Below are 24,975 nucleotides of genomic sequence, written 5' to 3'. Positions count from 1 at the left end.
TTAACCAGCTGTTATGGATCTGCTCGTCAGTCCCGCCTACTTAAAGATCTCCAGTTCACTTAATTCCTGCCTTTGCCTTGGTCACATCACAAGAAACCATCTCCTGCATTCCTGTTTAAAAACTGGCTTTGTTGACATCCCTTTTGGTTCCTTATCCTGCTTGCTGTTCCTCTACCTCCCTGACTTCTGGTCTGGCTGATTACCCGATCTGGTTACTGAACTCTGGCTTGGCTGATTACTCGATCTGGTTACTGAACTCTGGCTTGGCTCTACCTGATCCGGTTACTGGACTCTGGCTATGCTTTGACTACATTTACTCTATTTACCTTTTCATTTTTTACTTATAAACAAGTGTGATTTTACTGTACTTCTGTCTCGGTCTGGTTCATGGTTTCTGACAGTAGGCTAAGGCCATGAATTCAGAAGATACAGTCAATCCACTTGTTGGTAATATTTCTTCCAGATTGGATGAGCAAGGTCACCGCATGGATCAGTTTGCCATGGCGTTACAAACGCTCCTGAGTCGCACAGCTCACCTGGAATCCCCCACTGTGGCTGCTCCGGTACAACCTGAGTTGCAGGCCGTCCCTGCTGCTGCGCCAGTCTCTGTGCAGGCACCCGCCTTGAGTATTACCTCTATAAGAGGTATGTCTGGTTCCCCTCACTTCCCCAGCTATTTGGGGGCGATCCAGTTCAATGCAGAGGGTTTCTCAACCAAGTTGAGATATACTTTGAGATGCTGCCCCAAGCGTTTCCCACGGACAGAAGCAAAGTAGGGTTTGTGATATCTTTGCTTTCTGAGAGAGCCTTGGCCTGGGCTAACCCTCTATGGGAGACGCAAAAACCTGTTGTCTTGAGTTACCCTGAGTTTGTGGCCTCCTTCAAAAGACCATTTGACGTTCCCGCACTCATCGCTTCTGCTGCCAAGTGCCTCATGTCCATCAGAGTACGAGAACTGTTGCCGACTACGCCATTGAGTTCCGTACTCTGGCAGCAGAGATTGCTTGGAACAATGAGGCCCTTGTGGCTGCTTTTTCTCATGGTCTCTCAGATTCCATCAAGGATGAGATAGCAGCCCAAGATATACCCACTGAGCTGGAGAGCTTGATCTCGTTTGCAATCCTCATTGACTCCAGACTCAAGAGAAAGACTTTCTTTTAAGGAGCGCTTGCGGAAGCCTCCTGTACGTTTGCTTTGCAGTCCCACTTGTGCCTCCCTCACCTACCATGGCTCCTGGTACCAAGTCGGTCAGTGAAGATGAACCCATGCACTTGGGCTTCACGCTTCTCTCTGCGGATGAGAGAGCCTTTAGGAGGAGGGAGAGATTGTGCCTTTATTGTGGCCAGGCAGGTCACTTTTTGAAGTCTTGTCCTACCTGTCCTGGGAACACCCAAACCTTGAGGTCCTGTCATGGACAGACCTTAGGTGGTATTGTGTCACCCCCAGTTATCCAGAAGGATAAGCCCCTGGACTCTAATCGACTCTGGGGCTGCAGGCCTGTTCATTGATGCTGCCTTTGTATCAAAGCACTCAATTCCACTTCAGCTGCGCGACAATTCACTTGCCATTGAGGCTCTTGACGGGAGACCTCTACAGCCTGCCCATGTGACTCATGAGATGGTTCCGTTGTCCATGGCCGTAGGGGCTCTTCACCATGAGATAATCCAATTCCAAGTGATTTCCTCTCCTAAGTTTCCGCTGGTTGTTGGTCATCCTTGGTCACAGAGGCACAACTCCTCTTTTGATTGGCTCCGTGCTGAGGTTCTCTCCTGGTCACCACAATGCAGTGAAACATGCTTCCAGGAGGTAGCCAAGGTCCTGTTTACCTCTTCACTCTTCTCCCTGCCAGAGTTGTACCGTGATTTTAGTGATGTCTTTGACAAAGGTCAAGCCGGTAGTTTGCCTCCACACCGGCCGTATGATTGTGCAATTGACCTTCAACCTGGTGCCACTCCCCCTCGTGGCCGGGTTTACCCTTTGTCGGTCTTGGAGGAAAAAGCCATGGAGGAGTATGTTGCAGACGCACTTTCTCGGGGTTTCATCCACAAATCCTCGTCTCCTGCTGGTGCTGGTTTCTTCTTCGTTAAGAAGAGGAGCGGTGAACTGAGACCTTGTATTGATTATAGGGGTCTCAATCGTTTCACGATTAAGAATGCCTAGCCGATCCCGTTGATTACAGTGTTATTTGAACGCCTCAAGGGAGCAAGGGTTTTCACTAAGCTTGATCTGAGAGGGGCTTACAATCTCCTGAGGATTAAGGAGGGCGACGAGTGGAAAACTGTGTTTAATACCAGAACAGGCAATTTTGAGTATCTTGTAATGCCTTTTGGCCTTTGTAACGCCCCGGCAGTTTTCCAGGAATTTATTAATGATGTCCTCCGAGATTTGTTGCAGTTATGTGTGGTGGTTTATGTATAACAATGATTCCGCGCTTAGGAATAAGAGACAAGTTGAAGGGACTGCTGCCCCCCTGTAAATGAGGATCACCTAGGTGAAATCCAAAAATGGTTAGAATTCTACTCAGGGGAAATGGCGCTGTCCGGCTATATGCACATAAAAGGCTACTTAAGTAAGAAATATTTTAAATAAAATAAAGTGAAAAATATTTCTAAAAAGAGATAATGTGTGTAAACAAAGCGTAACAAGCGCTAGGGTGTATAAAATAATAATACCCCTAGTGGGTAATACAATAAAGTGCAACGTGCTCCTAAAGGTGAAGAATGTGCCTTAATCTCAATTCATCAAATGCCCATTGTGTGTATATCAAGTTCCATATGTGTATGAGGAAATATGCCCACAGTAGAATGGGCGATAGTGGTAATCTAAACAGTGTTCTACAATACAAGCAAACAATGGCAGCATTAAAAATAAAAATCATGAAAATAAAAATGAAAATAGGAATAAAAATAAAAATAAAAAATAAAAATGAAAATAAAAATAAATGAAAAAAACCCAACAGGTGTAATAGATATCAAGGATTATAAAATGTGTAAAACATAAAAGTCCAAAATCAAACATCCCAAAAAAGTGTCCTTTTGATAGAAAAACGTGATCTCAGCTACAGGAGATATAGTCCCCGTCATCCACTGCACCCGCACTCGTGCTTGCACTCACCGGACTACCTCACCCCTGCAGGGGTAAAAGGTATAAGTGGAAAAAAAAATCCCGCTGGCGAATCCAAGAAGCGCTCCTCCGTCTAGGGGTGTTTTATCCTTGATGGTATCCCCAATAGCGAACAACCATGTAATATAAGGAAAGGAGGAAACCTCATAGCGTGAATCCACAAAAGATGCAATTTATTTGTAAAGGTCCATGACAATCGTGGTAAAAATGAAACCAGTAAAAACAATGGAGAAAACACTGGAGCTGACAGTGCTCCCGAAGCCGGCTCTCAGCTGTTGAGTAGCGTGGTGCGGCGTGCGTGGTGGAGTGGGGGTGCAGTGGATGATGGGGACTATATCTCCTGTAGCTGAGATCACGTTTTTCTATCAAAAGGACACTTTTTTGGGATTTTTGATTTTGGACATTTATGTTTTACACATTTTATAATCCTTGATATCTATTACACCTGTTGGGTTTTTTCATTTATTTTTATTTTCATTTTTATTTTTATTTTTATTTTTTATTTTTATTTTTATTTTTATTCTTATTTTCATTTTTATTTTCATGATTTTTATTTTTAATGCTGCCATTGTTTGCTTGTATTGTAGAACACTGTTTAGATTACCACTATCGCCCATTCTACTGTGGGCATATTTCCTCATACACATATGGAACTTGATATACACACAATGGGCATTTGATGAATTGAGATTAAGGCACATTCTTCACCTTTAGGAGCACGTTGCACTTTATTGTATTACCCACTAGGGGTATTATTATTTTATACACCCTAGCGCTTGTTACGCTTTGTTTACACACATTACCTCTTTTTAGAAATATTTTTCACTTTATTTTATTTAAAATATTTCTTACTTAAGCAGCCTTTTACGTGCATATAGCCGGACAGCGCCATTTCCCCTGCGTAGAATTCTAATGTGTGGTGGTTTATCTCGATGATATCCTCATATTTTCCAAGTCCCTGGAGAGCCACCACACAGATGTCTGTCGTGTGCTTCAGAAATTAGGAGAGAACAATCTCTATTGTAAACTGGAGAAGTGTGAGTTCCTTCGGGAACAGGTTAAATTCCTGGGCTATGTCATTTCCACTGCTGGTTTTTCGATGGACCAAGAGAAACTTTCGACAGTCCTACAGTGGCCTCGACCTGTGGGGTTACGTCCTCTGCAGCGTTTCCTGGGTTTTGCCAACTATTATCAGAAGTTTATTCATAACTTCTCGTCTCTGGTCAAGCCCCTGACCGATATGACCAGAAAGAACGGTAACCCACAGAGTTGGTCTCCGGAGTCCATTAAGGCCTTTGAAAGTCTGAAGGCTGCCTTTGTTTCTGCTCCTGTGTTGGCACATCCTGATCCTACGTTACCTTTTATCCTTGAGGTTGATGCTTTTGAGACTGGTGTTGGTGCCCTTCTGTCTCAACGTCCTACCTCTGAGAGTGCTATGCATCCTTGTAGCTACTTTTCCAAGAAATTGTCACCTGCCAAGTGCAATTACGAGATTGGTGACAGAGGGCTGTTGGCAATCATTTTAGCCCTGAAAGAATGGAGACATCTCCTCGAAGGTACCACTGTGCCGGTTCTCATTCTTGCTGACCATAAAAATCTCACATTCTTGTCTGAGGCTAAACACCTCTCTCCCAGTAGGGTGCGATGGGCTCTTTTTTTATCAAGTTTCGATTACTTTGTCTCATTCTTACCCGGTACTAAGAAAGTAAAGGGCTGACGCCTTGTCACAACAATTTTCCTCCACTTCCAAGTTGGAGTCGGTTCCGGTTCTTATGATTCCTCCTGATCGTATTCTGGCTACGGTTCGCACCAATCTTACTTCTCCTTTGGGTGACAAAATTCTTGCTGCTCAGGTCGCTGCTCCTCCTGAGAAACCTTGTGACTGCTGCTTTGTCCCAGAGTGCTTCCGTACTGCCGTGCTCCAGACTTACCATTCTCCCAAGGCAGCTGGCCACCCTGGTAAGAATCAACTCATTTGGGCCATTTCCCAACAATTCTGGTGGCCTAGTCTACGTGCTGATGTAAATGCCTTCGTAGCTGCCTGTTCAGTGTGTGCTTAGAGTAAGACTCCAAGACACCTCCACTCCAGTGGGCCTCCTACAACCCATACCCAATGGAGAGAGGCCCTGGACTCACCTGTCTATGGATTTTATTGTGGAGTTGCCCAACTCCCAAGGCAACACAGTTATCCTTATGGCGGTTCTCAAAGATGTGTCATTGTATTCCACTTAAGTTGCCCACTTCTAAAGAACTGGCTTCCATTTTTGCTTGGGAGATCTTTCGCTTACATGGGCTACCCAAGGTGATTGTCTCGGACAGGGGTAGTCAGTCTGTGTCCCAGTTCTGGCGAGCCTTTTGTGCACAGCTGGAAATTCAGCTTGCTTTCTCCTCTGTGTATCACCCTCTATCTAATGGGGCAGCAGAACGAGCCAATCAGTCCTTGGAGCAATTCCTTCGTTGCTATATTTCTGATCACCACAACAACTGGTCAGACCTATTACCATGGGCAGAGTTTGCTTACAACAGTGCCTTGAATTCTGTTTCCCGATTGTCTCCGTTTATGGCGAATTATGGTTTCCAACCTTCCATGTTGCCTGACTCGTTTGTTCCGCAGAGTATTCCTGCATTAGAGGAGCATCTCCGTGGTCTTCGTTCCACTTGGGCACAAGTACAGGAGGCTTTGTGTCATGCTAATACGCCTGCCTGCGACTTCCTACCAGGTTAGGGACAGGGTCTGGCTGTCATCTCACAACCTCCGACTTCGTGTTCCCTCACTGAAGTTCGCACCTTGGTTTATTGGGCTTTTCTGTATCCTTCGCAGGATTAACCCAGTGGCTTACGCGTTGGACCTTCCTCCTAGTTTGCGCATCTCAAATGTGTTTCATGCCTCCTTATTGAAACCATTGGTCTGCAACCGCTTTACTACCTTGGTGCCACGTCCTCACCCTATACAGGTTGAGAACCATGAGGAGTAAGAGGTACAATCCATTGTTGACTCCCGTAGGTTACATGGGCGCATACAGCACCTGGAGCATTGGAAGGGGTATGGTCCGGAGGAACGCTCCTGGGTCTCATCCTCGGACATACATGCTCCTGCCCTCCTCCATGATTTCCATAGACATTTTCCCCTCAAGCCGGTGGTCCACCGAGGCGGAGGGATCATTGAGGAGGGGGGTACTGTCAGGGCTGGCTCAGCCCTTACTTCTCTGAGCTGGCCAATCAGCTGTCGGCTAATTGCCAGCTCTCATCTCTCTCCACAGTTAACCAGCTGTTGTGGATCTGCTCGTCAGTCCCGCCTACTTAAAGATCTCCAGCTCACTTCATTCCTGCCTTCTCCTTGGTCACATCACAAGAAACCATCTCCTGCGTTCCTGTTTAAAGACTGGCTTTGCTGACATCCCTTCTGGCTCCTTATCCTGCTTGCTGTTCCTCTACTTGGATCCCTGACTTCTGGCCTGGTTGATTACCCGATCTGGTTACTGAACTCTGGCTTGGCTGATTACCCGATCTGGTTACTGAACTCTGGCTTGGCTCTACCTGATCCGGTTACTGGACTCTGGCTATGCTTTGACTACGCTTAGTCTATTTACCTTTTTATTTTTATTAATAAACAAGTGTGATTTTATTGTACTTCTGTCTCGGTCTGGTTCATGGTTTCTGACACAAGGAAGGCCCAATACAATGGGGGTAGAGGCCTTGGGTAGAATGAGGAAGGATAGCCACTCCTGGTGAAGTATCCCTACAGTCATATTAATAGGTAGAGTCTGGAAGTGGATAGGGTCCCCTGGGAGAACAATGCCATCAACTGCCGAGACTACCAGTGGCGTAGTGAGGGGCGAAAGGGTAAGCTTCATGGAAGAAGCAGTTCTCCAGTCCATAAAATTGCCAGCAGCCCCGGAATCCAGATATGCAAAGATCGATTGAGGAGAAGGAAATCCATGACAGACAGTGATTGGATTTGGGGCTGAAAGGGTAGTCAGAGTCCAGGATTACACCTAGCACACTGGCAGGAGGGCTGGATAACTATATGATTGATCTTGATGGAGAAGTCAGGGGAGGGGGCACGGGCAGGGAGAAATAATATGAGCTCAATTTTGTGAAAGACTGAGTTTGAGGAAGTGGTGTGACATCCATACTGATATGTCAGTTAATAAGTTAGTAATGCAAGAGAAGAATGAAGGGGGTGCAGTGGGGAGTAGAAAGATTGTATTGGAAGCTGTAGGAGTTTATCAAGTGACCAAGGGAGGAGGTGTAAATGGAGAAGAGAAGGAGTCTGAAGACAGAACCTTGGGGGAACCCTACAGAAAAAGGAAGTGAAGATGAGGAGACAGAGTTGTAGGCAATATTCATATTCACCATCACACCATGGATCATCAAATGTTGTCCAAAATTTTTATTGTAGAGAGATCACATCACAAAGGTACTAGTGCAATATGCCTGACAATGGGGTCCTGCGTGGCTCCAAAATGTTGCACTTGTATCTTTGTGCTGTGATCTCTCTACAATAAAAGTTTTGGACAACATTTGATAATCCATGGTGTACTGGTGAATATGCATATTGATCTGTGATGAGGCCAGCATCCAGAGGGTAGTCACTGCTGCACCCACTACTGACAAGCCTTGTTTCCAGGAAAGTGTGCAATGGGAATATAGACAAGAGTTGTAGGCAACACTGAAGGAACGCTGTGATAGGTGGGAGGAGCACCAGGAAAAAGCAGAGTTAGGAGGATCGGGTGGTCAACATTATAAAAGGCAGCAGAAAGTCTAGTAGTATGAGTTATTATTATTTTTTGCAATTAGTCAGTCATTAGTGAGTTTTAGTAGGGCATGTCTCTTTTCAGATTTTTTCAGACTTACAGAAAAAACTGTTTGTTTTAGAAAGCAGACATTAGGTTTCGTTAAGTGTTTGACACGTCCAACACAAATGCTGTTGTAAACTTTCCTTTAATAAAATGGGAACATACTGTAGATACTATTGTTGTACTTTGGGCAAATGTCAGTTGGCAGTTAGATGCTTCCATTGTGTTACAGGAATTCTGTAACCAAGTTAGTGCCGGTTCACACTAGACGCGGCACGACTTGCAGGTCGCCTCACCGAGGCGACCTGCACACGACTGCCGGGGGGGCGACTTGCAAGACGACTTCTGTATAGAAGTCTATGCAAGTCGCCCCCAAAGTAGTACAGGAACCTTTCTTCTAAGTCGGAGTGACTTGCGTCGCTCCGATTAGAACGGTTCCATTGTACAGAACGGGAGGCGACTTGTCAGGCGGCTAGGTCGCCTGACAAGTCGCCCCCGTGTGAACCGAGCCTTAGCAAAAGCACCTTAAAGTGGTTGAATAGGCACAATGTTTTTTACCTTCACGCAATCTATACACAATTTGCAGAGCATGTGCTCCTTCTTCAGGTTGTGGGTGCGCCATTTTGGAAGAGAGCTTATATAGACGTTGTGTCTATATATTCCCTCTTCCAAATGGGCAGCCCTGCGGCCTGAAGATAAAGCGTCATCGATGATCGGCACCATATCCAGGAAAATAGGTCATGCCAGCCTGACGTGCGGGACCAGGAAGTGCCGGTTCCTACTGGACTACCCAAGCGCGGGCAGACAGCCTGTGCTCCATCTGGGCTTCCATTGATGTGCACCTCTTCCCCTTCTTTCTCTCATGATGTCAGGATGGCAGATGTGCAGTGTCATCATCATTTTAATGTGCCTATGACCATTCACAATATGTGAGTAATACTCTTTTACCTCATTAAAGTCTATAAAGCTACACTTAGTCGGCGCATGTGTTCTCTCCTTATGCATGAAGGTAAAAAACCTTCTGTGTGCAGCAGCCCCCCCAAAGACTCACCCGAGCCCCCTCTTGATCCAACGATGTCCATGAGAGCCTTGACTCTCCAGGGACGAGCACTCCCGATTGGCTCTTGGGGCACCCAAGCAGGCACGTTCCCGAGCCAAGCAAGCTGCTTGCTGTGGGGGCACCTGGCAGGAGGGAAGGGTCAGGAGCGCCGGAGTGGGACCCAAGAAGAGGAGGATCTGGGCTGCTCTGTGCAAAACTAAAACACAGAGAAGGTAAGTGTAACATGTTTGTTATTTTAGGGGAAAAAAAACAAAGCTTTAGTATCATTATATATTATAGTATATAGTATTTATAATATACTACAAATGTTTTAGTTGCTTCCTTGCTTCTAACACAAAGAACCTTAATAGACACAAAGCAAACCAAAAATAGGGTACTTTAAAGTGCACACATTCTCACTAAGATATGAGCAAAATTAGAATTTTAGTAAATACACATTTACACTCCACACTTGTCATAATTGTCCACTTAAATGGGCCAAGTTGCTTTCATTTCTCTCTCTCATGTTCTCATTTCTCGATTTGTTACTTGAAATGTTTATTTATGCATTTTTGCATGTTTCTGCTTGAGATAAGGTATGATGGTGTGAAAGTCTAAGCTGAAACTTAAATAATAAAAGCAAAAATGCATGTTTTGGCATTTATTAAAAATATTGTTTTGTTGTTGCCTACTAACCCTTCTGTGGTTGGGGTTGGTCCTTCAAAAAATAAACCTTCTAGAGAAAGTTCATCCATGTTTTATAAAAGCTTCAAAATAAGATCTGGAAAAAAAAAAACACAATTACATAAAGCGTTTTTAACTTTAGATCACTGAAAGCAAAATTATTACAACATATTTTGCATTATAAAATCTTATTCTGAAAACATGCTTACTTTAATTAAAAAGCTCCCTCATTCTTTTTTTTTTATAATCAAAATTTTTTTATTTTCTGTTACACTTTTCACAATTCACAATTAAACATCCTTAATTTCATATTTTACAATAATTACGCAGGATTAACATATTAAACATTAATAAGAGACCAATTGGTAACATCGTTCTCTTACAACTGACCCTATCCCCTCCCAAAAAAAAAAAAAAAGGGGGAATGAGAAAACCGCTGCCTGTCTCAACCCCCTCCCTCCCCCAACATATGTTCGACAACCAAATATATCCTGTGATTGATGAGATTCCCAATATTTGTGCGTATCGGTCTGTGTATCCAATTCCACATTGACACCCCCACCCCCTACAACCAACATATTAAAACAAGCCTAAAACATACCAACAAAAAAAAAAAAAAAAAAAAAAAGGAAAACCCCCAGCCCCGTCCATACATTCCCCGTGTTTATTATTGTTATTCCGTAATTGTTCCTCACTTCTAAGAAAAAAGAAAACCCACCACACCTGTACATACCCTGTGGTTATTGTTAATTATCCCATAATTATGTTTATTGGCCAATCATGGCCTAGTTCCTCACTTCTATTAAGTAATTTATTTAAAGTGATCCAATTAATCCTAAAATACCTTCATGTGTTACCCCCTATTGTGTAAGAGGCCACTAACGGCCATATTAAATATAACATCTATAAAAAAATAAATAAATAAAAAAAAAAAAGGGAAAGAAAAAAAAAAACAAAAAAACAAAGACCCTAGGTGATTAGCATAATTCCCATTGATTGTGTGTTTCACTCTTCATATCCCCTTCCTTAGTGACGTTCCCTACACCATGCGCTTACAAACCAGCACATTAAACAACAATAAGAAAAAAAAAAAAAAACACAAGAAAATTCACCTTGCCACCTCCCTCCCCCTTTTCACCAAATCAGGCATCTCATTATACGGGTAAAAGGGACAGGGGGGGGGGGGGAGAGCTCCCTCATTCTGTCGCTTTATAAATAATCTACATCTATATTTAAAGGTAGCCGAAAAAAGTCACTGTAACCAGTTGTCTCATATTAAGCTGAGCTGAAAGGAACCAGAAATCCTTCCACTAATTTGCTACATAGTTAATCTGGCTGAAAAAAGACACAAGTCCATCTAGTTCAACCAAAAAAAAAAAAAAAAAAATTATACAATCCTATACCCATAGTTAATCCAAAGAAGGCAAAAAAAAAACAATAAAGCATGATCCAATTTGCTCCAGCAGGGGAAAAAATTCCTTTCTGACCCCCCAAGAGACAAATTTGATATTCCCTGGATCAACTTTACCTGTAAATGTTAGTACCCAGTTATATTATGTGCATCTAGGAAAGAATCCAGGTCTTTCTTAAAACAATCTACTGAGCTGGCCAGAACCACCTCTGGAGGGAGTCTATTACACAATTTCACTGTTTTTACTGTGAAGAAGCCTTTCCGTATTCGGAGATTAAATCTCTTTTCCTCCAGACGTAAAGACTACCCCCTTGTCCTCTGTGATGACCTTAAAGTGAATAACTCAACACCAAGTTCACTATATGGACCACTTATGTATTTATACATGTTGATCATATACCCCCCAATCTCCACTTCTCAAGAGAGAATAAATTCAGTTCAGCTAATCATTCCTCGTAGCTGAGCTCCTCCATACCCCTTATCAGTTTGGGTACCCTTCTCTGCACTTTCTGCAGTTCCCCGATATCCTTTTAATGGTGCTGGTGCCCAAAACTCAACTGCTGTAGAGCTCTACACAGAACAAGCCATGACTGGGCAGATGAACAACCAGAATATTAGTTTACAAAAATCTAAGCAATTTTCTGCAGTTAAACTTAAAGTAGAACTACAAGCAAAACCTGTTTTTTTTTTTTTTTTGGATAGCGTAAGGGAGGGTCATAACCCCTGTCAGTTTATTTTTTGCCATCTGTGTCCCATTGGGGACATTTACCTTCACTTCCTGTCCCATAGCCAAAACAGGAAGCGAGTGGAGATCCCTGCAAATTAAAGGGAATACCTTTGACCTCCCAGGTCACCAGAACTAGTGTCCCCATTGGAAGATTTCCCCTCTATTACTTTTCAGGGGACAACCCAACAATTTGAGACTTTCTTTTACTTTCAATGATAATGTTAATGTTAAACAGGACAAATAGAGAGGGTGAATCTCCCTAATGGGAACACAGAGAGGAATAAAAACTGGCAGGTGTTCTAATCCATCCCCACTCTATCCAAAAACTAATAAAAGTTTTGCCTTTTAGTTTTACTAATTTGAATTAAAAATGAATGCACACACATAACCCAGCTGAGGAGGACGCACCCTGCACAGCCAGATGGTGGAAGAGTGCAAGCCAGTGCTGAGGCTGGCTGAGCCTGGCAGCATTACTACAGGAAAGGTGTTATGCTTCCTCCATCCTCCTATTTCATCCAGATGGGCTGTCAGGCTGGGCAACTGGGTGATGAAAAGCCTGTGCAGCGCTCCACACCATGGCTTACTGAAAGCTGTGTTTACATCCTGTTCAGCTTCCTGATTACTATGGCAATGTGTTTCAGGGGCATGTCTCTTTTTCTCAAGCCTCAAGTGCGTGTCTTGCACTTCCACCATCTGGCCATGCAAGATGCGCTTTTTTTTAACTGGGTTTTGTGAGTGCCTTTGTTTTTTAATTTTTTCCTTGATGTTAAATGAGAGTATAAAGTCCTTCAGGAATGCTGAACTAAGAAATTACTAGATTTTTCTTACCAGTTTTAGTGAAACTATACCTCAGAACCATTCCAGCATGTGTGCTACAGTGAAAGCTGAAAAGGTAGCCAAAAAGTATTCACATAAACCCATTTATCAACTTCACACTGAAAGTATAAGGTGGAAAAAATCAAGTGCTAATTTTCTGGATTTTTCTTAATTAGATCAAAATACCTAAGAACATTTCATAAAAACAGCATTTTATCATATTTCTGGGCATTATGAGGTTAATGATATTTATTTTGTTCACACAGTATTTTACTCAATCAACATACTTATTTATAATGAAGAAAATGTACCTTTTATAAAAATATTAATATGAGCTCTATTTCACCATATACGTGTAACTCTCACTTGTGATTAATGCTAAATGAATGGTAATATTTAATTTCAAAGTCATAATTTTACTCAATTGTGCTTTTTCTGTGGTATTGTGAAAGCAAAAAACATCATTTTGCTATGCAAAGTGAGCAGCAATGTTTTAAAACATGGGCAAAATGGCAATCAACAATTAACACCAATAACTGACAGTACTTTACCTAAGCATCTCATTCAGTTCTGGAAAAAAAAAATGTGTGTTGGGATTGCCATCGGCTTATACATTATCAGGTATATATTTTAATGCAGCGTGATACGCACTGATGTTCTACGGAAGTGCAACTGATTGAGGCAAGAAAGGCTTTGTAATTATGTACCATTTTGATGGTAAACTTATAAAAGGCTTTTTACATATGAATGCAAAGTGATAGTTTGGCTACTGTGATTTCTAAGACAAAGCGTATTTCCAAAATCAACAGTTAGGGTTTATGTACATGGATGTTTGCAGGTGCAAATCCCCTCCAATGTAAAAATCACAGCTTTCTTGCATCAGCGTTTACCTGCACATGTGCATATGAGGTGTTCCTCAAACGTGGAAGTTTTGCCTAATCATAAGAACTGTAACACACGGTTCTTTAATGTTACATTATCTCTAATGTACAAGTTCAATTATTTCAAGCCAAAGTCTGTGTAGTTTTGGGTAGAGTAGAAAAGGATTCACACTCCTGTTGTTTTTTTTACAGCTACTGTATCTGGAGCTCAGTTAGAGAGATTTACTCTTGATTACTGTCTAACTGTCAACTGCTAACAATAGATTCACTAGACAGAAAGTGAGGGAATATTTGCAACACATACATAAGTAAAAATCTGACAGGGTTTCTAGCCTTTCCATTCTCTACTGAAGAAACCCATTTTAGATCTGTGTTGCTGTTGGAGAGTTTACTTACTGCTATTTGGTAAAACTTTGTCAGCAGGAAAGATAGTGAAGACAAATCTCTCTAACAGGAAGCCCAGAGAGCAGTCAAAACTTAAAATGGGTTCTAACCTTTCACAATCCATCCAACACGAAGAAACATTTACTGGTTGGACATACATTTTGACCCTTTACCCTCACTGACTACAGTAAATATCATAACAAAAAGGACATTGCAATATACATAAAAAGCAGGCTTTCCCCTGCTTTTAATAAAATCGATGTCACATACCAGCATGTTAAATAAACTATTCCCAGCGAGAAAAAAAGTACTTTGAGTGTTTCTAAACTTTGTGAAATTCAATTAATGGTACTGCATTCTCCATCATATAAAATAATATTAAAATCAAACATAAAGATTAAAAATCCCTTATAAAGGCGATAGCATTGTGTTGAGCTTAGAAATTACATAAAAAAGCTCAGAATTAAAACATATCTGTGTTGCTATGGCTATAGGGTCATAGGTAATGACTAAGCACACTTGGAGTGTGTGAAATGCATCTACCAGCTTTCTGTCAACACTTTGGGATGTTCTGAATAAAAGAATTTTGATCGAGTACAGGGTGCGGCCATTTCTTCTTTTGCTATGGCTATATTGGTGATTTTTATAGCTTAAATATAAATGAATTAGTTACATGTGCTGTTTTAGAAGCTAGGCCTCCCCTACTGAAACACAAATGAACCTGTTGGACTAGTTTGTGAAACTCAGGATAGGAAATGATGTACAGGAAATGAGGGGAGGGGAAAAGGACTTTGGACAACCATGTGGTGAAAGAAAACGGAACAGTTGTGCTGGAAGACAAAGGAGGAAAGAGTTGTGCTGGACTCTGAGAAGCAAGGAGCCATGGAAAGATGCCATTACCAGCAAACACAACAATTTCTAACATTGTACTTGCTTATTTGTTAGAAAAGATAGTTAGAGTTTTAATTGCTTTCTTGGCTTATACCTCAAAGAACCTTGAAGCATTCGTAAACCACTGTTTTTTTTCTTTGCAACCTGCAAGGCATTGTCATATTGTGCTAGTATGCATCGCATACTAGCACATTATGTGAAACTTACTTTAGAACGAAGCCCCTCTAGTGACGTTCTGTCACTGCTGAAGGTGCTTCCATCTTCACCCAGTCTTCCTTCCAGGTTCGCAGACTCCGGCTGTGTGAGTGGCCAGAGCCATGATGGTGTCACTCCCGCACATGCGCAGGAGCCGCCTTTTACGGCACAAGTCTCAGAAGGAATGGCCTGGGTGGCCATTCCTTCAGAGTGCATGTGCCGCTGATGTCACCAGTTACATGTACAGTATCTCCTAAACGGTGCATGTTTAGGAGATATTTACAGTACCCATAGGTAAGTCTTTTTATACGCATACCTATAGGTAAAACTTATGCATTGACGTTTACTCCCACTTTATTAGACAAAAAGCAAAACAATATTGGAGATTAAATAGGATTTTTGACTTACCAGTAAAATCCATTACTTGGAGTACAGTATGGGACACACTCCCTCTAATGGCCCGTACACGCGATCCGAATATCGTACGAAAACAGTCGTCCAAGGAAGGATCGTACGATATTCGGAACGCATGTACACTACTTTCGACAGCCGATCACGACCGTTCATCTGATATTATTCGATCGGACATACACAAAAATTTTCCTTGTACGATTCCAGACTGTACGATTTTCATTTAGTCAGTATAGTTGTCGTCCGAAAATACAATACAAATACATTACAACACATGACATCACTTCCGATTTTTTTGTCTGTCGTACGAGAATTTTCGTGACTTTCAATTTCTACTTGCGACTATTAAAGCGAGAATGGTCATACGATCGGTCGTACGATATTCAGAACGTGTGTACGAGGCATAAGCATTACCACTAGGTTTTATGCAGCTATTAGGTCACTTGACATTGGCAAGAAAAGAAGGCTGCTGGGAAACCTCCCACTCCCTAGCCTCAGATTTGTAGCAAGCTATAAGGAGAACATTAGAAAATAGGGGACAAACCTTACTGTGCTCCAAGAAACAGATTTGACTAATAAGTCAAAAATCGTACTTTCAGTATTGTACACAGCTCTGCAGTCATTATCGTTGGGATGTCCAAAATCAGTTCAATTGAAGCATGGTCAACACAGCAATACATGCCAACAGGCCCTTACAACAAACAAATCAAGAAGGATTGACAGACTCAAGGAACAGCTTGCGGCACCCTATGCCCAAAACTGTCATCAAAGGTGGCCCAAACATTCACCATCCACCTTCAAAATTGTGTTGCGTTTGAGATATATATATATCTATATAGATATATATATCTATATAGATATATATCTATATATATATATATAGTCTGCTTTCTGATTTTCTCAGACTTACGTAGAAAAAAATATGTTTGTTTTATAAAAGCAGACTTTAGATGTTTGTATTAGAGTGGGCACATCGCAAACAAATGCTGCAGGATTTATTTGTACAAGTTGTCCTTTAATACAATGGCTACGCAGATACTACTGTTGTATGCTAGGCAAATGTCATTTGGCAGTTAGATGCTTACATTATGTTACAGAAGTTTTGTAACCAAGGTCAACAATAGCTTGACCCTTTGACATATATGACCTATGATACAACAGTGCCATCTAGAGGTTGTGTTGGGAAGTATTTGCCAAAACAAACTAAGTAGTGAGAAAGGATACACTCAATTGGGATTGTCTACACAAACTTTCCAAATAAAAAGCCAGCAGGATAAGTGGACAGAAGGGCTCCATAATTACATAACAACAAAGGTCTGTGCCAGAAGGGACTAGGATGCTATCGCCCGATTTTCTGAAATTGCTAGTAGAGTAGAGCCTAGAGTCCTGGTTACCTACGGAGATCGTGAAGCCACTATAACCTGAGTTAACTTTTTAGTGTATTCTTATTGTATACAGACCATTATTCGTGCCCAATTTGCTAGGAAGTAGGTAGCATGTGCTGTATGTATATCTGTCAGGCTTCTATTGTTTTCCTATATTTGTTTAGTAAAGCCACATTAACTACTTGACCTCTGGAAGATTTACCCCCCTTCATGACCAGGCCGTTTTTGCGATATGGAACAAATAAAGCTTTCTTTTGGTGGTATTTGACCACCTCTATAAAACAAACAAAAAAACAGCAATTTGGGGAAAAACAACAATATTTTTTACTTTCTGCTATAAAACCTATCCAATAAAGAAATTGAAAAAATCAAATATATTCATACATTTAGGCCAATATGTGTTCTGCTACATATTTTTGGTAAAAAAAAATCCCAATAAGCGTATATTGATTGGTTCGTGCAAAAGTTATAGTGTCAAACTATAGGATATATATATATATTTTTTTGCAATATTTATTTATTTATTTTTATTGAAATATTGCGGCGGACATTTTGACACTAACTGACACTTTTTTGGGGACCAGTGACACAAATACTGTAATCTATGTTAAAAATATGCACTGCCACTGTACTAATGACACTGGCTGGGAATGGGTTAACATCAGGGGTGAGCAAAGGGTTAACTGTGTGCCTAGCCAGTGTTTTACTATACTGTGTGAGTTTACTAGGGAAAGAGAGTTCATTCCCTATTTTGCAGGGACAAAAATTCCATCTCTTTCCTCCTATCAGAACGGCGTTCTGCCTTGTTTACATAGGCAGACTGCAATTCTGTGTGTTTGCCTGACGATCGGTGGGTACTGAAGAACATTGAGTATGCATGCGCGCCTCCTACCCGGAAGTGTCGGATCACGATATATATATATATATATATATATATATATATATATATATACATATACACAACCCCTGGCAAAAATTATGGAATCACCAGTCCCTGAGGAAGTTCCTTCAGTTGTTTATTGTTTATTGTACATGGCCAAAAACTAAAGGCATTTCAAATGGCAACTTTCTGGCTTTAAGAAACACTAAAAGAAATCAAGAAAAATAATTGTGGTGGCCAGTAACAGTTAGATTTATAGAACAAGCACAGGGAATAAATTATGGAATCACTCAATTCTGAGGAAAAAATTATGGAATCACCCTGTAAAACTTAATTACAAACACTAACACCTGCGGCAGAATGGCACAGGCAGGCGAATCACCATTATGTTACATTGCTCCCTGCCAGTGGCATGTACAGTTTTTGGCCATGTCTGTGATCTGTTTTTTTTTCTACAACAATAAACAACTGAAGGAACATCCTCAGGGACTGGTGATGCCATAATTTTTGCCAGGGGTTGTATATACACGTGATTCAGCGCACAGGTGCCCCTTGTAGCAGCAAAACTGCTATAGGGTGGACCTAAAGTGGTTGATACACTACAGAGGTTTTAACCAGTTCCCGACCAGCCGCCGCAGTTGTACTGCGGCAGAATGGCACGGGCAGGCGAATCACCATTATGTTACATTGCTCCCTTTGGTGGCCACTAGGGGGGCACACGCGCCCGCAGCTCGCCCCCGGAGCTGATGCGAGTGCCCAGCGGTCTCGATGACCCCCGGGCTCCCGCGATCGCTCGTAACACGTGTAAACACAGAGGTCCCCGTTCTCTGAGGGGAGAAGTGACAGTTCATCTGTTCATACAAAGTATGAACAGCGATCTATCATCTCCCCTTGTCAATCCCCTTCAGTTAGAACACACACTAGGGAACACAATTAACCCCTTGATCGCCCCCTAGTGTTAACCCCTTCACTGCCAGTGACATTTTTACAGTAATCAATGCATTTTTATAGTACTGATCGCTGTATTAATGCCAATGGTCCAAAAAATGTGTCAAAATTGTCCGATGTGTCCGCCATAATGTCGTAGTCATGATAAAAATCGTAGATCGCAGCCATTACTAGTAAAAAAAATAAATAAATAAAAATACTATAAATCTATCCCCTATTTTGTAGACGCTATAACTTTTGCGCAAACCAATCAATATACGCTTATTGCGTTTTTTTTTTACCAAAAATATGTAGAAGAATACATATCGGCCTAAACTGAGAAAAAATTCACTTTTTAAAAAAAAAAAAAAATGGGGATATTCATTATAGCAAAAAGTACAAAATATTGTGTTTTTTTTCAAAATTGTCGCTCTTTTTTTGTTTATAGCGCAAAAAATAAAAACCACAGAGATGATGAAATACCACCAAAAGAAAGCTCTTTTTGTGGGAAAAAAAGGACGTCAATTTTGTTTGGGTACAACGTCGCACGACTGCGCAATTGTCAGTTAAATCGACGCAGGGCCGAATCGCAAAAAGTGCTCTGGTCAGGTAGGGGGTAAAATCTTCCGGGGCTGAAGCGGTTAATTGCTTTCTTGCTTCTAACGCAAAGAACCTTAACATACTAAAAAGTCAATGAATCACTAACAGATCTGATAGAGTGTGCTTAAAAGGGAAAGGAAGAACCTTAAAGTGGGAGTAATCTCCCATGGTTGATATTTACCTATAGGTAAGCTTATAATAAGGCTTACCTACAGTTACAGTAAATATCTCCTATACGTGCACCGTTTAGGAGATAATTACTTGTAAATGGGCAGGTGACTTCACCAGCGCATGCGCTCTGTCCTGTCCCATAAATGTGACATAATTGCAGAGTGGCCAGATGGCCGGAGAGCGCAAACTCGGAAGGAAGACTGGGTAAAAATGGAAGCCCTGTGAGTGGCGACAGCTCGTCACTGGAGGGCTTTGCTTTAAGGTAAGTTTCAGCCGATGTGCTAGTATGCGATGCATACTAGCGCATTATAACTTTACCTAGCAGTTTAAAAAAATAAAAAGCATGGTGGTTAACTACCGCTTTAACCACTTCAGCACCGGAAGGATTTGCCCCCTTAATGACAGGCCATTTTTTTTCGATACGGCACTGCGTTGCTTTAACTGACAATTGCGCAGTTGTGTGACGTTGTACCCAAACAAAACTGATGTCCTTTTGTACCCACAAATAGAGCTTTCGTTTGGTGGTATTTGATCACTTCTGCGGTTTTTATTTTTTGCGCTATAAACAAAAAAAGTGACAATTTTGAAAAAAAATATTTTTTTTTTTACTTTTTGCTATAATACATATCCAAAAAAAAAAATATATAAAAAAACTAATTTATTCATCACTTTAGGCCGATATATATTCTTTTAAATATTTTTGGTAAAAAAAAGTTATCGCATCTATATACTACAGGATAGATTTAGGGACTTTTTTTTTTATTATTGCTTTTACTGGTAATGGTGGCAATCTGCAATTTTTAGCGGGACAGCGACATTGGGGCAGAAAAATCTGACCCCAAATGACACTTTTTGGGGACCAGTGACATTATTACATTGATCAGTGCTATAAAAATGTAAAAATGACACTGACAGGGAAGGGGTTAACACTAGGGGGCGGTCAAGGGGTTAAGTGTGTTCCCTCAGTGTGTTCTAACTGTAGGGGGGTGGGCCTTCTGGAACATGACAGAGATAACTGTTCCCGATCACTGGGAACAGAAGATCTCTGTCAGGTCACTAGGCAGAACAGGGAAATGCCTTGTTTACATAGGCAGTTTCCCGTTCAGCTTGTGTATAAGGGGATCGTGGGCTGCTGGCAGACAGAGTCCGCGGGACCCGCGGGTGCGCTTCCTCGGCGCGCGCTATTCTCCTTGTATGGACTGACGTACAGGTACGTCAGTTCACGCAGGAGAGCCCACCTGCCGCAGTATATCTGCGCGAGCAGGTTGGCAAGTGGTTAAGCTTTAAAACCACAGGCTCAAATGATAACTTGCTTGATCCACCTAGCAATGTTGACGCAAGAAGGACAGCCCTACAGGAACACTCAGGAAGTACAAAGAAGGAATTCGACTGCTGCAAAGAAGCTGTGGGTGAGAGTCAAACTCTCATGCCCCGTACACACGGTCGGACATTGATCGGACATTCCGACAACAAAATCCTAGGATTTTTTCCGACGGATGTTGGCTCAAACTTGTTTTGCGTACACACAGTCGCACAAAGTTGTCAGAATTTCGCAAAGAACGCGGTGACGTCAACCACGTACGACGAGACTGGAAAAGGCCAGTTCAGAACCAAGCGCGGCACCCTTTGGGCTCCTTTTGCTAATCTCGTGTTAGTAAAAGTTTGGTGAGAGACGATTCGCGCTTTTTCAGACTCGTGGTTTTCAGATAGTTTTCTGCTGTTCAGTTTGTGCTTGTGGGTTTGTATCTGCTCTTCAGTGCATGCAGCAAGCTACGCGTGACTTTGATTCGTCATTGTGTTCTTGTTCGTTCGTTCCTGTTTTTCAGGTCACTCTTCACAGGCCTTGCTGTTCTTCAATGCATTCTGTTACTTCGTTCTGAGCAGCCGACCGTTTTCTAGCCATGTTGCGTATACGTACTCCTCGTAAAGTTCGTGCTGTGCGGGGGCTTGGTGTTGGGGTCCTGACCTTGACACAAGTCCAGTCCATGAACAGGGTGGGGAGGAGTTCATGGACCAAGAATTGGTTGCTCCAGCGTGACCAGTTCTGTCACATGCCTTTGCTCCGTGAGATCCGTGAGAATAATCCTGATGATTTCAGGAACTTTCTCCGGATGACGGACCCCGTATTTCACCGTTTGTTGGCTTTGCTGACCCCCTATATCAGCAGGCAGGATACCTGCATGAGGCAAGCCATCACTCTGGAGCAGAGGCTAGTTGCCACCCTGCGGTACTTGGCGACGGGGAGAAGCCTGCAGGACTTGAAGTTCTCGACAGGCATCTCCCCCCAGGCTCTGGGGATCATTATCCTCCTCCTCTGCTGCTCCTTCCAGGGAAGTCTCCTCGGGAGCAGCAGAGGAGCACTTTGTTTTTTACATGGGGATATTTCCATTTATGCTGATGTGAGTTGGAGAGAGTCCCTGGATTTGGACGCCAAGCGCCTGTTTTAAAGATCCCTGGCTGGGGTTGCAGCCATCCGCCCTTTAGGTCTCCTGTTAGTAAGAGACCAATTCCATCTGGTAAGAGGCAGCATTTTTATTAAGAGGTGGAGGTCTATCTGCGCACTCTACTGTCATCACAGCAAGTTTATGTTCCATTTTCACAGAGCACTTGGAGACAAACTTGGTTTCATGCATGTCATCTAGCATGGATGGACTTTAATCATTATTTTTTCATTTGAGTTATGGACTTTTTTTGGGTTTATTTTTCTTCATCTCTATATTGTTTTTATATATGAATTATGGTATAGTTTCCATAGATGTGTCACATTATCACTTTTTCTGTTATTTTGAGATATTCATCTGTTAGTGATTGTGTCACTTATTATTGATTACTCTTTTCGGACATAGTGGTCAATATCTGTGTCCCATCAACTAATTGTCATTTTCAGATTTATCTTTTATTTTCACAGTGTTTAATTACATTGATAAGCACAAAATTTTCTATCATTCACTCAGTGATCATCACTCACCCTCATATTTTTATGAGATTTTTTTGACACCTCCTGTTGTCACCCTCAGTTTCTAGCGCGACTTTTTGATTTTTATGTGATTGTGTAACACACTTTGCACTACAAGTGCACTTGAAACTGCACTGAAACTGCACTTGTGGTGCAAAGTGGATTGGCCCTTATTAAATAACCCCCATTGTCACATAAAGCAGCAATTGGAGCACCACAAAAGTGTTGTAGCGTTGAGACAATTATCCACACATTCTTGATTAACAGTCTTTTTACTACCAGCACAATCACACGTGCATTTAGAAAAGGTTTTTAAAACAAACCAACATGTTTGTTGTATAACAATTTTTGGGGTGGCATTAGAAAAAGTACAAATGTCCATTTTTTTTTTTTTTTTTTTAATTATTATTTTTATTTAAGAAAAAAGGAAATAACAGTATTGCAAAATTACAGGCAAGTGAAAAAGAAAAATGGTACAACAATTGGTATATATCACATAACAAGGAAATGATTGATATACGGGATGTATGAATTACAAGAATGCATGTACATAATATGTCGTATGCCCTCTGGCAAGAAAGGGACCAATTCCTGCTTAACATAGGTAAACAATTTTCCATATCCAACATCATTGCCCAAGGTAATCAGGGTTTTTTCGCTATTTTTCAATGATAGGATCATCCTCCCTGCTATGGGACAGCCCGGGCATTGATGTCCCGGCTATCTCACAGCCATAGCACTGTGCTGTACCATTAAAGATCAAGAACTTAACCATGAATAGATACCTGAGAAAACGAACAGTGAAAGTAGAAGAAGAAAGAATGGTGGAAGTGGGGGGAGGTAGAGGGAAAAGGTGAGGGAGTAGGGGGGGTGTGGGGTTTCCCCAGGTCCGGACTCCTGTGTACAGTATTTGTCATCTAAAACATTTTACTCAGGCTTTGACATAATTTCCGAAAAGACTGTTGTATATTTGAAGGCAAACCAGCAGGACCATATTTTTGTTACATAATCAGATTTGTTCCTGAGCGAGAGGGTGAGGTCTTCCATGTAATATGTGCGATCAACTTCCGTTAGCCATTGGCGTAACGTGGGTATGTTTTTTTGTTTCCATAGTCTGGGAATCAATGCTTTGGCAGCATTAAGAAGGTGGGGAGTTATGGATTTCTTATATGCTCCTACTGGCCTGCCTGTACAGTGTAACAGTACCACAAACGGGTCATTGGGAACCTCATCTCCTTGAATCACCTTAATCCAGTGAAGTATAGACAACCAAAACGGACGTATCAGTGGGCAAAACCACCAGATGTGAGCATGTGTTGCACGTTCCCCACATCCCCGCCAGCACAAAGGAGAGACTTGTGGAAAATATTTGTGAAGAAGGGCTGGCGTGTAGTGCCATCTGGTTAGCAGCTTGTAGTTCATTTCGGCAGTTTTAGTAGCTGAGGAGGTGATATGAGACATTATGAGAATATTAGATTTTTGTGTTGGGGACAGCTTTTTTTGAAGTTCCGTTTCCCAGTTGTGTAAGAAAGCTGGGTCTCCCACAGGGGTTGCCGTTTGCATTATTTGGTAGAAGTGAGAAATTGGTTTTTCCACCGGTTGCGACTCGGCTAAAGTTGACTCAATAGGTGTAAGGTCATTGATAGATCTAATGGGTTTAGGAAGAGATTGAATAAAGGCCGCAAGTTGTCTGTATCTCCAATGCTCCATAGGTGTCGCCTTCGAACTTTGTAAGATTGTGTTCAGGGGCAAAACTCCCTTCGAGGTAGTGACCTGGTATAAGTGGGTCAGCGTCCCCAAAGACCACGGGTGGGCCCTGCGGCCGAGGTTCCCCGGCGGGAAATAGTTGTGGCCGGTTAGTGACATAAGGGGTGAGTTGTATAGCCAGTTATTTGTTTTACAGATAGAGTCCCATACCATAAGGGTGGAATGAGTAAGCGGAGAGGTCTTGGATGATAAGACTCTGAATTTCTGTGGTATCCATAGTTGTGTGAAGAGATCGGAGCCGCTTAGTTCTGTTTCTAGATCAACCCAAAGCTTGGTTTTTTTGTGGAATTTCCAATCTAAGATTCTGGTCAGTATAGTTGCCAAGAAATAATTTTTAAAGTCTGGTACGGCTAAGCCTCCTTCCTGTTTAGATCTATAGAGTATGGACCTTGCAATCCTGGGACGCCTTCTGTTCCATATGTATTTGCCAATTAGCGATTTTAGTATTGTAAAGAAACCTACTGGTATTCCAAATGGGATCATTTGAAATAGAAATAGCAACCTGGGTAGTATATTCATCTTGATGACCCCTATCCTCCCCAGCCAAGAATGTGCCATCTGAGTCCATTTCTGTAAGTCAGTTTTGATCTCGTTTAATAGAGGCAAAAAATTTGTGCGGAAGAGGGCGTCAGGGTTCGGGGTTAAGTAGATGCCCAGATATTTCAGCTTGTGCGCCTGCCAGCTAAAGGGAAAGGAACTTTTCAGTTGGGAAGCGGTCTGTGAGGGAGTGGATATGTTTAGGATTTCTGATTTGGACATATTAATTTTAAAGTTGGAGATGCGACCGTATTTTTCAAGTTCAGACAGAAGGTTAGGGAGCGATATCAGGGGTTGCTGCACATAAAATAAGATATCGTCCGCGTATGCGGCATATTTGTGTTCGGTTGGGCCTACTGTAATCCCATGTATGGATGGATTATGTCTCACA

The 24,975-nt window shown here is 41.9% G+C and overlaps 1 protein-coding gene across 1 annotated transcript in view; it reads right to left on the bottom strand.

Moving 5' to 3' along the window:
* HFM1 (helicase for meiosis 1) overlaps window positions 1-24,975 on the bottom strand; it is a 441,821-nt gene that overhangs the window by 346,003 nt on the left and 70,843 nt on the right. Inside the window, exon 2 of the mRNA XM_073592028.1 lies at window positions 9,658-9,742. Coding sequence (XP_073448129.1) covers window positions 9,658-9,716 — 59 coding nt within the window. The 5' untranslated portion in view covers window positions 9,717-9,742. The remainder of the gene's footprint in view (window positions 1-9,657; window positions 9,743-24,975) is intronic.

The sequence above is a fragment of the Aquarana catesbeiana genome, linkage group LG07 (assembly GCF_042186555.1).
Source record: "Aquarana catesbeiana isolate 2022-GZ linkage group LG07, ASM4218655v1, whole genome shotgun sequence".
Lineage (NCBI taxonomy): Eukaryota > Metazoa > Chordata > Amphibia > Anura > Ranidae > Aquarana > Aquarana catesbeiana.
The sequence above is the reverse complement of the archived record's forward strand: the minus strand, read 5'-3'. Positions and strand labels throughout refer to the sequence as shown.